Below are 13,540 nucleotides of genomic sequence, written 5' to 3'. Positions count from 1 at the left end.
GTACATATAGTAGTCTATAGCCATATGGAGCCTACACTACGTTATTGGACCGCAACTACATTAAAAGTAGTTCACATGTAAAAGCTATTGGATCCAGCAGCAGATTAGCCATATGACAATTATACCATAGACGATGTCATCTTAATGTAGCCACTTTCTTGCTTAAAAAAAGTGTTCATCCAAAGAAACGCACCATGCACTTGATATGGGATGGTGCAGGGGACGGTGATCGTAGCCTACGTGCGGAATGGACCAACGAGACGGCGGTGGTAGGGATGCTCGTCGTATGTATCATTTTAAGGTTAAAAGCGATTGTACAATAGGGAGTTAAGCAGCCCGACAACATTTTTACTTTCCCACGCATATTCCATAACAAAATATCTCAATGATATTCTCTTTTGCCCTGCCTTCTTAAACATAGGCATGCACAGACGCGTCGACACTGTAGTAGCCCACCTCATCATCACCATGGATAGGCACCACCAGGCACTATTATTCATGATAGCCTAATCATGCAGCTTTGAAATGAGAAATATTTATCTAATGTGCAGAGCGTTTGTGTGGATCATGCCTAAATTCTGTTCACTGAATTATATGTTTTTTGGTCGACCGTAGGGCTGGGCGTAGCCTGTTCTACGGATGTCAGTGTTATGTCAGTTGGTCACACACAGCTGTTGAAATTGTGACATGACTAGAGCGATCAGTTGCAACACGGTCAGTGGCGTGCTGTGACGTCACGCTACTACCGGCTGTCCATTGTACGGATCTGTCACGGGACACAAAAATGTCAAATTCAGACACTTCAGCAAAGTTTGTGTGCAAAGGCAAAAGGGATGTCAAGAACTAATTTATTCTGAATGCAAATGAGAAATTATGGTTTAACATTAGCATATTTTGACATCCAATCTTATAGGCCAATGTTGCATGACTTTGAAAATAATCGTTTAACAAGGCTTACTGAGTAGGCCTATGCTAGCCATCCAAACGGACATTACTGGAAGGCTACATTTCCCTGTAGTGAGACAGTGATACACGCCATTGATATAGGCAATTGGCCTACTTCTGGAAATGTGATGCAGTATAACATCTGATAGGCTAAAGTGAAGTTGTTTCAGATAAAGGTGTTTTGTTTTTTGTGTGTTCTGGGTCTTCTGTCCCTTGAACACAGTAGATAACCTATTGTCTTTACATTTAAACACAATAAAAGGCCTGGGTCTCTACTGATACTACAGAAGTGTGCCTTCAGAAAATGACCTAGCCATAGAGCCAATAGTCCCAGTGTTCTCCATTGTACGACAATTGACCGCAATATCATGTGGAAAGTAAAGGTCAAAGTAAAAAAATGTCCTCTGATACACAAATCTGTGTAAAAGATTGATGACAAGATGAATGAAAAAGCAGGGGGAACCAGTAAGACCAGTCCCCAGCCTGAGGGGGACAGAATTAAAGGTCCTCAATTCTGTGGTGTGTAATGTGGTGTGGCATCTGTTTATCCTCACAGGATTTTCCCTCTCTTCTCCTCTTCTATCCTCTCCTTCCCATAGTGGCTTAGTTTCTTTAGCACATTAACTCCTCACACAGTGAAGAGAGCTTGGGGTCACAGAGCTCACACAGTGAAGAGAGCTTGGGGTCACAGAGCTCACACAGTGAAGAGAGCTTGGGGTCAGGGTGTCACTCTCGTATCTATTCCTGGAGCTGAAATTATTGACAACAAAACCAAACTGCTTCACTTTGATGACTGTCAAGATGTGTTCATTTGATCGTGTACTGGAAGGGGATTTTCAGGAAGAGAAATATGTTCACAATATTAAGCAACACTACTATGATACATTTAGGTTTTAAAATGTTCTGTATCTTTTACAGTATCAATGTTTGCAAAGGGGACACAAATGTAATCAAGACCAATGACATATTTTTGCAAAGAGGGGCTACTCAGGATAGAATAAACCCAATCAGATTTAATGCAGCAGAAAGAGATCCCTAAAATAATTCTGCATTTACATACATCTTAAATAAAGGGCAGTTCGTGACATTTCTGCAATGGTTTTCATAGCTCCTCAAAGGACCTCTGCTTCTCTCTGACAGGAAGTAGGAAGTGAGAAGGTCACAGACATAGCGCTACTGGAGCACCTGGCTTGTTGCCTGGGAATTCTCTGGTGAGGAGATTGAGGAGGTGTTAGGTGTTGTGAATTACTGTACCAGAGCCCTCCTTTCCAGAAGCAGGTTTGGGGCAGTGGGAAAAGGGGATGGGTTGGGGAATACAGCCTGAGTCTTACTCCATGCCAGCAGGCTGGAGATTTATAATTGTAGCCGGGTGACACAGTGTAGCTAAAGAGCAATAATAATGTTGAGTGCTTTGGAGGAGAATGCTGAACAAGAGCCACAAACAAACTGGCGAAAACAAAGATGGCCGATCTGAATTGTGCCTATGTCACTATAGAGTATTGCAGTATCTCCAATTGGTTTGAGCTATAAAGGGATGAGGCGGTCTGTAAAGAACAGAAGCAGCAGAACACAGCGACACAGAAAATTATCAGGGCCAGACTAACCCATAAAGACAATCCTGAATGTATGTGCAGACTCTTGTGGTCTGAATTGTGGCCACAGCATGGCTTCTCCCGCCCTGTACTATGCACAAGGTGTAAGGACTCAGTGTTTACTAAAGTTCAATGGTTACACCATGGTGATTGTGTTGTCAAAGGTGCAGTCGACTGTCTCTGACCTTCTCCCAGCACCAGAGGGATCAAAGGGCTTAGGCATGTTGCCTTGTCGTGTCTCTTGTGGAGGTGTCATGGACATGTATGGGACCCTGTGTCGTCCCTTGTTTGCCAGAATCTGTTATTGCTTCATTTTAGTCTGATCGTCATTGGATTATCTGTTGAGGGCTAGCCTGATCACCACACTAGCTGTTACCCAGCTAGATGTAGGCTATGTAGGCTGCTGTTGTTGATGGCAGAAACAGTCAGGCACCCCGGATAGATGAGACTCGTCAGTGAATTGTCAGTGAATTGTCCCCGTAGCAGCAGAAGCGTATGTGGGCTGGATTATTGCTGGAGAGCAATAGTGTCGTTGTTTCCATGCGGAGCGTCTTGGATATGCGAGAGGGGCCTCTGGCATGCTGAGACACTGACAGCTGTGTTTGTTTACCAGGAAGAACCACATCACATCAGTTAGTGGGATCCTTAAGCTAAAAGACTGTCTTATTAGAGGGACCCCAGGTGGTGGGTCTAGGAAAGGCCTGTCGGGGCGACCTAGGGCTAGCAACAGCACAGGCCAATACGTTTGACATATATGACAGTGTGACAGTTTGGATGGAGCCTTAATGCATTGTCGACCATTGTGGCTGTATGGTGGCCTTCTGTCAGCGTGACATCCTTCACTATACAGTACATGACCATGGAATTATAATGTGTGTGCGGTCCCTTGAAAAGGAAGTGGGTAGTGTGTTAATTTTTGTGACATGTGGGGTCTTTCTGTATAAAGGTGATGTTGTTCGGTAAGTATGTGACAAACAGTACCACCCGTTTCGTGGCTCAAGTAGTATCTGATTGTAGGACACACCAGCTTCTTGAGCTGTACTGCTGATGCCTCCGGGTGCAGTCTCTGGAGCTGCTGTAGGAGGCATTCTGGGGACATTCTGCTGGGGAATGAGACAACCAACTGGAACACGTTGAGCTGTGACACATCAGACTCATAGACGCGCGCGCGCACACACACACACACACACACACACACACATATCTGTGGTGTGATTGTTACAGAAGATTTCTCTAAATATGAATTTCACTGAGCATTGCGTCAATCCTTTGACCCAATCTGATACAGATGTGTAAGTATGAGCTCAGTATTTTACCTTTATTTAACTAGGCAAGTCAGTTAAGAACAAATTCTTATTTTCAACTACAGCCTAGGAACAGTGGGTTAACTGCCTTGTTCAGGGGCAGAACAACATATTTTGACCTTGTCAGCTCGGGGATTCAATCTTGCAACCTTTCGGTTACTAGTCCAACACTCTAACCACTAGGCTACCTGCCTACCACAGTATGATCTCAGTATGATATGTATTTTCTGTACATTTCCAATTGTTTCCTGAAATATTATATTTTCTAATGACCTCGTTTCTGGAATTGAGAATACTCTCCTGATTGGTGTGTTGCGTTCATATTTTTCAGAATGTCTGTATGTTGGGCTCATACTTCTATAGAAGCTGATAGTGGAGGTCCCTCTGGTGACATATAAATGTATGTGAGGCTTTTTTGACATTTTCTTTTGTATGTCTCATATGGCTGCTTAGTTGTCCAATATTTGTTGCAATTTCTTTCTGACTTAACCTTTATTTCTTGATGTATTAGATGGTTGTGAATGGCTGTGTACAACAACACTTGCGATATATACACTGCTCAAAAAAATAAAGGGAACACTTAAACAACACATCCTAGATCTGAATGAAAGAAATAATCTTATTAAATACTTTTTTCTTTACATAGTTGAATGTGCTGACAACAAAATCACACAAAAATAATCAATGGAAATCCAATTTATCAACCCATGGAGGTCTGGATTTGGAGTCACACTCAAAATTAAAGTGGAAAACCACACTACAGGCTGATCCAACTTTGATGTAATGTCCTTAAAACAAGTCAAAATGAGGCTCAGTAGTGTGTGTGGCCTCCACGTGCCTGTATGATCTCCCTACAATGCCTGGGCATGCTCCTGATGAGGTGGCGGATGGTCTCCTGAGGGATCTCCTCCCAGACCTGGACTAAAGCATCCGCCAACTCCTGGACAGTCTGTGGTGCAACGTGGCGTTGGTGGATGGAGCGAGACATGATGTCCCAGATGTGCTCAATTGGATTCAGGTCTGGAGAACGGGCAGGCCAGTCCATAGCATCAATGCCTTCCTCTTGCAGGAACTGCTGACACACTCCAGCCACATGAGGTCTAGCCTTGTCTTGCATTAGGAGGAACCCAGGGCCAACCGCACCAGCATATGGTCTCACAAGGGGTCTGAGGATCTCATCTCGGTACCTAATGACAGTCAGGCTACCGCTGGTGATGCGGCACCCCAAAGAAATGCCACCCCACACCATGACTGACCCACCGCCAAACCGGTCATGCTGGAGGATGTTGCAGGTAGCAGAACGTTCTCCACGGCGTCTCGAGACTCTGTCACGTCTGTCACGTGCTCAGTGTGAACCTGCTTTCATCTGTGAAGAGCACAGGGCGCCAGTGGCGAATTTGCCAATCTTGGTGTTCTCTGGCAAATGCCAAACGTCCTGCACGGTGTTGGGCTGTAAGCACAACCCCCACCTGTGGACGTCGGACCCTCATACCACCCTCGTGGAGTCTGTTTCTGACCGTTTGAGCAGACACATGCACATTTGTGGCCTGCTGGAGGTCATTTTGCAGGGCTCTGGCAGTGCTCCTCCTGCTCCTCCTTGCAAAAAGGCGGAGGTAGCGGTCCTGCTGCTGGGTTGTTGCCCTCCTACGGCCTCCTCCACGTCTCCTGATGTACTGGCCTGTCTCCTGGTAGCGCCTCCATGTTCTGGACGCTACGCTGACAGACACAGCAAACCTTCTTGCCACAGCTCGCATTGATGTGCCATCCTGGATGAGCTGCACTACCTGAGCCACTTGTGTGGGTTGTAGACACCGTCTCATGCTACCACTAGAGTGAAAGCACCGCCAGCATTCAAAAGTGACCAAAACATCAGCCAGGAAGCATAGGAACTGAGAAGTGGTCTGTGGTCACCCCCTGCAGAACCACTCCTTTATTGGGGGTGTCTTGCTTATTGCCTATAATTTCCACCTGTTGTCTATTCCATTTGCACAACAGCATGTGAAATGTATTGTCAATCAGTGTTGCTTCCTAAGTGGACAGTTTGATTTCACAGAAGTGTGATTGACTTGGAGTTACATTGTGTTGTTTAAGTGTTCCCTTTATTTTTTTGAGCAGTATATATATATATATATATATATATATATATATATATATATATATATATATATATATATATATATATAGAGAGAGAGAGAGAGAGAGAGAGAGAGAGAAAAAGAAAAGAGAGAGATAATTACACTCTAATGGATCATGACCCTCAGCTAGTGTGCGTATTACAGGTGGGAAAGCAGTTTTTAAAATGCAGTTTTGTCCTGCTACAGTGGTAAATATGAAAATTAAAGGTTGTTCCCTCTCCCTCTGTCTGTCTTGAGCTCTCGCTAACGAACTTGCAGCATTATCAACTATGTCCAGCCCACTAGCGAACTTGCACACATTTTTCAACTGTATACTAAGTGACACTTACGGTGTTCTGCCTCTGAGACGCTGAGGTCTATAGTCTGCCCTGTAGATAATCAATTAATTCTGCAATGAATAGATGGCCGATAGGGTTTTGGCCACTAACTCCTCACACAGGGATGAGAGCTTGGGGTCAGGGTGTCACTCTCGTATCTATTCCTTGAGCTGAAATTTTTGACAACAAAACCAAACTGCTTCACTTTGATGATTGTCAAGATGTGTTCATTTGATCGTGTAATTAAGCTTGAGGGGGATTTTCAGGAAGAGAAATATGTTCACTTGGAATATTTAGCAAAAGATCCCTGAAATAATTCTGCCTTTCCATACATCTTAAATAAAGGGCAGTTCTATAGCTCCTCAAAGGACCTCTGCTTCTCTCTGACAGGAAGAAGGAAGTGAGAAGGTCACAGACAGAGCGCTACTGGAGCACCTGGCTTGTTGCCTGGGAATTCTTCTCTGGTGTAGAGATTGAGGTGTTAGGTGTTGTGAATTACTGTACCAGAGCCCACCATGCAAACAGGATGTTCTGGTTCTGCATCTTCTGCATCTTTTGGTGACCTATTGAAAACAGTACAACAATGATATGGCAAATGAACATGTGTGATGTATGCCTTTTGTTTTCATGACAAAACAAGGTAGCCTAACACACCTGTGGAACTTTGTCACTTTCAGGGTCCAACTCCAGCTCCAACTGACAGGTTTAATACCATGTCCCTTTTTTGTTGTTCTTTTTGAATGGGTAAGGGGTGGGCTCCAGATGATTCTATCAGCCAATCAGGGCAGTATGTAGATACATTCACATTTGTATGCCCACACCCACACAGTCAGACTGAGCATTTCAGTGGGCCCAAGGAGGCTCAGGGAAATAAATAATGAAAAATATTGTGAGGATTGAAAAATACAATTAAAAGACTGCATTGGTTCTTTAATTCAGGCTAGAAGAGTGTAGGCCTAATAATGACAATCGCCAAGTGTTTTGTAACAGATGTCTCTTTCCATTCATTAAATGGTGAGTACACAGTACGCTGTTTGGATGCTGGAATTACTTTGCAGTGGACAAACATGCGCAGGTAGCTTACTTTCTGAAGTGATTTGTTTGACAACCAGATGAAAACATTACTGGTTGTGTTCATGCCCCCTTAAAAGGTAATACATGTTTACCATATTTACCGTAACCCTATCAGTCCCGAGATCCCAGGAGACATTGGCTTTTCATTTGTCTGTTTTATTTATCTGCATGTCGAGCCCTTATGTTCATCCTCACAATGAAGTGTTTACCATATTATTTTCAAGACAACCAGGGCTACAAATAGAACACAAAACTATTTGAAATAAACAGTTGCATTCATGAGTTTTACTGAATGTCATAATAAAAGGTCTGCCAAAGCAAAAACCTGATAAAAGGAATTTATATGAATGCTGTACGTACAGAAATGGTTTGCTGACTGGGAAATAAATATCCAACTAGTCAGTGACAAATGTGTGGAGTTTGTGACAGCAACTATGTGAGCTTATTACAGTATTATAGACACCATGTCCTGGGATTTCTAATGATCTTCTATGTAGAAGAACCTCTTGCCTTCTAACGACTTTTGTGTCGCTTGTGAGCGCCATAGAGCACAACATGTTACATGTCCATGTTTGTGAGAGTCTCAACTTTTCATAGATAGCTCAAACTATTCGGACTCTACAGACATTTTTTTTTTTACATAAAAGACCAGTCTAGCTCAGCCCCCGTTAATCACACAGACCTTTTAATCACACAGACCTTTCAAAACCACAATGTTTAAAAGGGATTAGAAGTCCAAAATGTGCCCGGCTATAGGTCATATTAGGCCCATAAAATAGGAAGTCCTGTGAAATAAATAGAGACCCCCGAATGTTACGGTATAATTCACACTCGGCCGTGATCCCAAGCCTTACAGTTTCAGTAACGCAGACCCCTCCCAGCTTCATATTGAATGATGATCTTAATTCCATAATCCTCTGGAAATTTGATTTCCAACAAGAATAGAATATTTCAACCTTTTAGAGTGCTGAGCATGTCATTTAGTGTTTACTCCTGCCTTTCACGTCTTGACTTTCTTTGCAGTCTCCCATTGCAAAGAAAGTCCATTTTTCCCGTCAGAGATTCCCTGCACACTTACACTTTTACATGTCCATATTCATACTTACATGAGTGTAACATGACAAAGAGCCAGAGGGATGGAAGCACAGTTCCCGCTCAGCCCAGTCAAAACTGTTCGCTGCTCTGGCACCCCAATGGTGGAACAAGCTCCCTCACGACGCCAGGACAGCGGAGTCAATCACCACCTTCCGGAGACACCTGAAACCCCACCTCTTTAAGGAATACCTGGGATAGGATAAAGTAATCCTTCTAATCCCCCCCCTTAAAAGATTTAGATGCACTATTGTAAAGTGGTTGTTCCACTGGATATCATAAGGTGAATGCACCATTTTGTAAGTCGCTCTGGATAAGAGCGTCTGCTAAATGACTTAAATGTAATGTAATGTAATGTAATGGATGGGGGGAAAGTACAGCAGCTCTTTGGTTGATGTATTGTACTGTTTACTGACGGCACTGCTCTGATCTCATCTCACTTGATGTGAAAGAGACACAATATGAGCCAGTTTTTTCAATAAAGTTATTTTTATAAGACATGATCAGGGAAGAAGATTGTGCCAAACTCCGTCTATTTATGTATGTTATGCAGATTAGTCATGGTTGATAAATTATTAATGAGAATCACAAATGTTTTTGATAAGTAAACGGATGAGTCGTGAATGAGGAATTATCATTAACATTAGCAAATGGGTTTGATTCAATGCGTGATTTGTGCTTCAGAAATCGTAGATAACTATGACTGTTCATAGCCCTCCCTGGTGGACTGGAGCTCTATCAAAACATGCATGCGCTTTTCCCTTATACACAGTTGTTGTGATTCAGATTTCCTGCATGGTGTTCGAGATGATGTATTTACCTTTGTATAGTATAATTTGTTTCTATGGGGGTGATAAAGGGTGCATGTGATCCACATCCTAAATGTACTGTACTCTACCTAACTCTCCCACTGTGTGTCTGTAGGGTCGCTCAGGGAAACAGGCGCAATGGCCAATGCCTCCACAGACCTGGACAACGCGGAGGCCCAACGCCAGCTCAACAACAACAACACCCGTCTGGCCAGCAGCTCGGGACACTGGGAAACTGAGGTCACCAGCTCCAAACTGTTTGAGTGTTCCCGCATCAAGGCCTTGGCAGGTGGGTGGATAGAGAGACTATACTGGACTAGAGGAACAAGAGCACCTTCACCTGTCTCAGTCACAGCTCCATCACTCACAAAAGACACAAGCTTTATAGACCTCCCTATATACCTGATGGAGGTTCAAATTTGTAGAAGGACTTGATTCATGATCTATCATACAGGGGCTACTGACAAGGTGGTATGGTTGATATATCAGAGCCAGTGCTATAGTACTTGAGTCCAGGACTCGGACTGGACCAGCGGTGACTCAGACTTGGACTCGGACTCTTGAGTGGACCAGTAGTGACTGAGGAAATAACTCAGATGTGAGGTTTAGTAACTACATCACTGATCAGAGCTCTATCCTGATGAACTACAAATGTAGGATCTTCATTTGATCACTCTTTTGTTGCTGAGAATTTTCCTGCAAAGCAGGAAATGCAAACCTGTAGTGTATTCCAGGTTTAAAAAGTTTGTAATTTCAACTTTAAAATGTCAGACCCCAACAAAAAGGTCCATTAAATTCCACATAATAATTCACATTTCCTGTTGCTGCAGGTTTATTTTCCTGCTGTAGCAAACTGGCTCAAATTAAGATCCTACATCTGTAAGCCCTGTGTTTATCTCATCTCTCCTACAGAAGAGAGAGATGCTGTCCAGAAGAAGACCTTCACTAAGTGGGTGAACTCCCACTTGGCAAGAGTGTCCTGTCGAATCGCTGACCTCTACAACGACCTCCGGGACGGCTACATGCTCACCAGGCTGCTGGAGGTCCTGTCTGGGGAGATGCTGGTTGGTCAACACATTCTCTGGTTCCCAACCTCAGTCTACCTTTCAGTCAGTAGATGCTAGGAGAACAGGCGCAAACTATTCAACAAAGAGCTCTGCATTGTAGTTATTTTTGTTCCAAATATTATTCATTCATGTCTAAATGTTTCATGAATGTTGTCAGCACTGCAGCTATATGTCATGTGTAATCGTATGAGAATAGTAGTCAGCATAATGGGGTTTGACAATTGGATGGGAACAGCATTTGCACACTTTCTTTGACATTGTGTTTTTAATGAGAATAATATTGTCTTAATATAAAGGCATTGAGATCAAAGCCAGTATTTCCCCTGCAGATTGCTTTGACCAATCAACCATTACTCCTGTCACGGCCGTCGTATAAAGTGGACCAAAATGCAGCGGGAATGTGTATACTCATCTTCTTTTTATTTGGCAGAAAGAAGGAAAAACAAAACAAAACACACGTATACAAAAACAACGACGACAAACAGTCCTGTAAGGCATACAGCTATACACGAAACAACTACCCACAAAATCCCATAGAAAAACACCCCTCTTAAATAGGACCTTCAATTAGAAGCAACTAGGAGCAGCTGCTTCCAATTGAAGGTCAACCCAACAAACACCACATAGAAATAGACATACTAGAACTAACATAGAAATAGACTAACAAGAACATAACCCAACAAACCCCGAAACACTCTAAAAAAACACCCCTCTTAAATAAGAACATAGCCCAACAAACCCCGAAACACTCTAAACAAACACACCCCTGCCACGTCCTGACCAAACTACAATAACAAATAACCCCTTATACTGGTCAGGACGTGACAACTCCTCTCACCATTCCACTCTTGTTCCCTCTCTCATTCCCTCTAACTCCATATCTCGCTGTTCTCTCACCCTTCCCTCCCTCCCCCATTCCCTCCCCCATCCCTCCCTCCCCTAGCCGAGGCCCACGCGGGGTCGCATGCGTATCCACTGCCTGGAGAACGTGGACAAGGCCCTGCAGTTCCTCAAGGAGCAGAGGGTCCACCTGGAGAACGTCGGCTCTCACGACATCGTCGACGGCAACCACCGCCTCACCCTTGGCCTCATCTGGACCATCATCCTTCGCTTCCAGGTAGTGACCTAGCCCACCCGTCCTGGTGCATGGTGTTGTCTGTCTCTGTGGCTTCTGTTGTGGTTGTATTTTGGATTTACATTAAAAAATATATATATTTGTCATGCAGCCAACTCCTGTGGGGACGTTCCTGTCCCCTGTTGGGATTGTACTTAAGACCTGCTGCTAGCTTAACCTCTTCTGAGGTATTCTTGGCTTCCAGTTCCTGCAGGCCAGGGTGTGTCTCATGTTGGGGACGGTATGTTCTAGTGCTGTGTAGCTCTATTCCATCTTTGTCCCTGTGGGGTACTTGTGAACTCAGTCAGCATGTGGATGATGAAGCTTATGGGGGTGTACATCGTTGTTTCTACAAACTCCTGTTTCTGACTGGCGCATGACATCATAGCCAATCTGCTGCAGTTCTAATACATCTAATTTCGTCTCCAGTCACTTCCGCCCAAATAGTCAGGAAGAGTCTGGTGGATCAACGCATCAAACTTAGCCTTCTTTAGCCAATACAGAATGACCGGGAGAAACTCCCGGCGCATAGGGATTAGCTTAGTCTCCCACAACACCTTCCCCCTAACCCTCCCCATGCCTCTGTCGTGTGATTCGCAAAAATTAAATGACGACAAGTACTTTACTCAGTAGGTCACGCCCATAGAATTCTATGGACACTCCTACTAAGGCAGTGGTCCCCAAACTTGATTTGGCCCGTGACCCCATTTTGATATTTAAAAAAAAATGTGCGACCCCACCATGTGGTGGCTCCAACTGGGGCAGCTCTCTAAGGCACTGCATCTCAGTGCAAGAGGCGTCACTGCAGTCCCTGGATCGAATCCAGGCTGCATCACATCTGTCCGTGATTGGGAGTCCCTTTAGGACGGCACACAATTGGCCCAGCGTCGTCTGGGTTTGGCCGGGGTAGGCCGTCATTGTAAATAAGAATTTGTTCTTAACTGACTTGCCTAGTTAAATAAAGGTTAAATCATTTTTATTTATTTTTTTATGTAAAAAAAGGGATGTAATCAACGGCCAATGTTTACTTTTTTAATTGGGGCTATGACAGTCTATTACAAATCAGTCTGACAGTACTTTTGATAGTATTTCTGAAGGAAGTATGGTTTAAAGTGACTGAAAACCCTCAGAAAGGTATTGGGAAGTTCAGAAGATCATCAGGCAATAATTGTGTATGATCTTCTGTGTAGAGAAGAACATCATCATTGAATTAGTGCCTGGTCTTGTCCACTCTGTTCTAATAAGTCCTGCTTGACTTGTGGCCTTAAACGGTTCAAAACATAGAGTCACATTTGTACGAAGAAAACAGAAACCGCTTTGTTTACTACAACCGCATCTAGCAGCTATCAGAGGTTACTGACGTAACCCCGGTTCTATAAACCAAGCGCATAAAAAAAAATCAAGAGTTTCTCTCGCGAACCCATTTTAAAATCAGGTGCAACACCTAATTTGGGAAACGCTGCACTAATGCCAACTTTGAATCGTTGATAGCCCAGGCTTATATGCGCTGTGCGCAATAGCCTGGGGATGAGGTTGTAATACACCTTGAAACACAAAAACAAAGTCATATCCTACTTTTTGTCACTCTTTTTCATCAGTCTTTGAGCTAAGACAGATTTAGCACTGTTGGATAAAGGTATCCACTTCTTGTGTCCCAGCGGTAAACAGAATTAGGCCAACATTCAGTGTATATTATTGTCATGATTTTGACAGGCATGCTGGTTTCAGCACTGTCTTAATTTAGGAGAGAAAGGGCAGAAATCAGACTGAATTATAGACTGGCCAAAAGACTGTATGGAGAAGCCCTGAAACATTCCGCATCGTCACTGTGTGACGTTACTAGCAAAGCTTGAATGTCACTCTGGTCCTGATCGTAGTTGGATCTCAAACAGGGACATACTGTCTGACATCCGCCTCAGAGACATACGCATACAATGGTCACAAGGCCTTACAGGACGCGATACCACAGACAAGTGACAGGCATGTAAGTAGCACAAAATCGTTTGGCTTTTGTTGTCGCTTCAGGACAGTGGCGGTCTCAGCATTAACGCATGTCTTGCATTATTCAAATCAGCGTCACTCTGTAAATAT

General features: G+C 43.7%; 1 protein-coding gene across 6 annotated transcripts in view; it reads left to right on the top strand.

Moving 5' to 3' along the window:
- The window catches only part of LOC106612708 (spectrin beta chain, non-erythrocytic 4), a 76,256-nt gene that overhangs the window by 943 nt on the left and 61,773 nt on the right, over window positions 1–13,540 (top strand). For all 6 annotated transcript variants that reach the window (XM_014214137.2, XM_014214134.2, XM_014214136.2 and 3 more), the window contains exons 2-4: window positions 9,384–9,557; window positions 10,181–10,332; window positions 11,279–11,452. In XM_014214137.2, coding sequence (XP_014069612.2) covers window positions 9,407–9,557; window positions 10,181–10,332; window positions 11,279–11,452 — 477 coding nt within the window. In that variant the 5' untranslated portion in view covers window positions 9,384–9,406. The remainder of the gene's footprint in view (window positions 1–9,383; window positions 9,558–10,180; window positions 10,333–11,278; window positions 11,453–13,540) is intronic.

This window comes from Salmo salar, chromosome ssa09 (genome assembly GCF_905237065.1).
Source record: "Salmo salar chromosome ssa09, Ssal_v3.1, whole genome shotgun sequence".
Lineage (NCBI taxonomy): Eukaryota > Metazoa > Chordata > Actinopteri > Salmoniformes > Salmonidae > Salmo > Salmo salar.
Note: the sequence above shows the minus strand (reverse complement) of the source record. Positions and strands in the feature narration are given on the sequence as shown.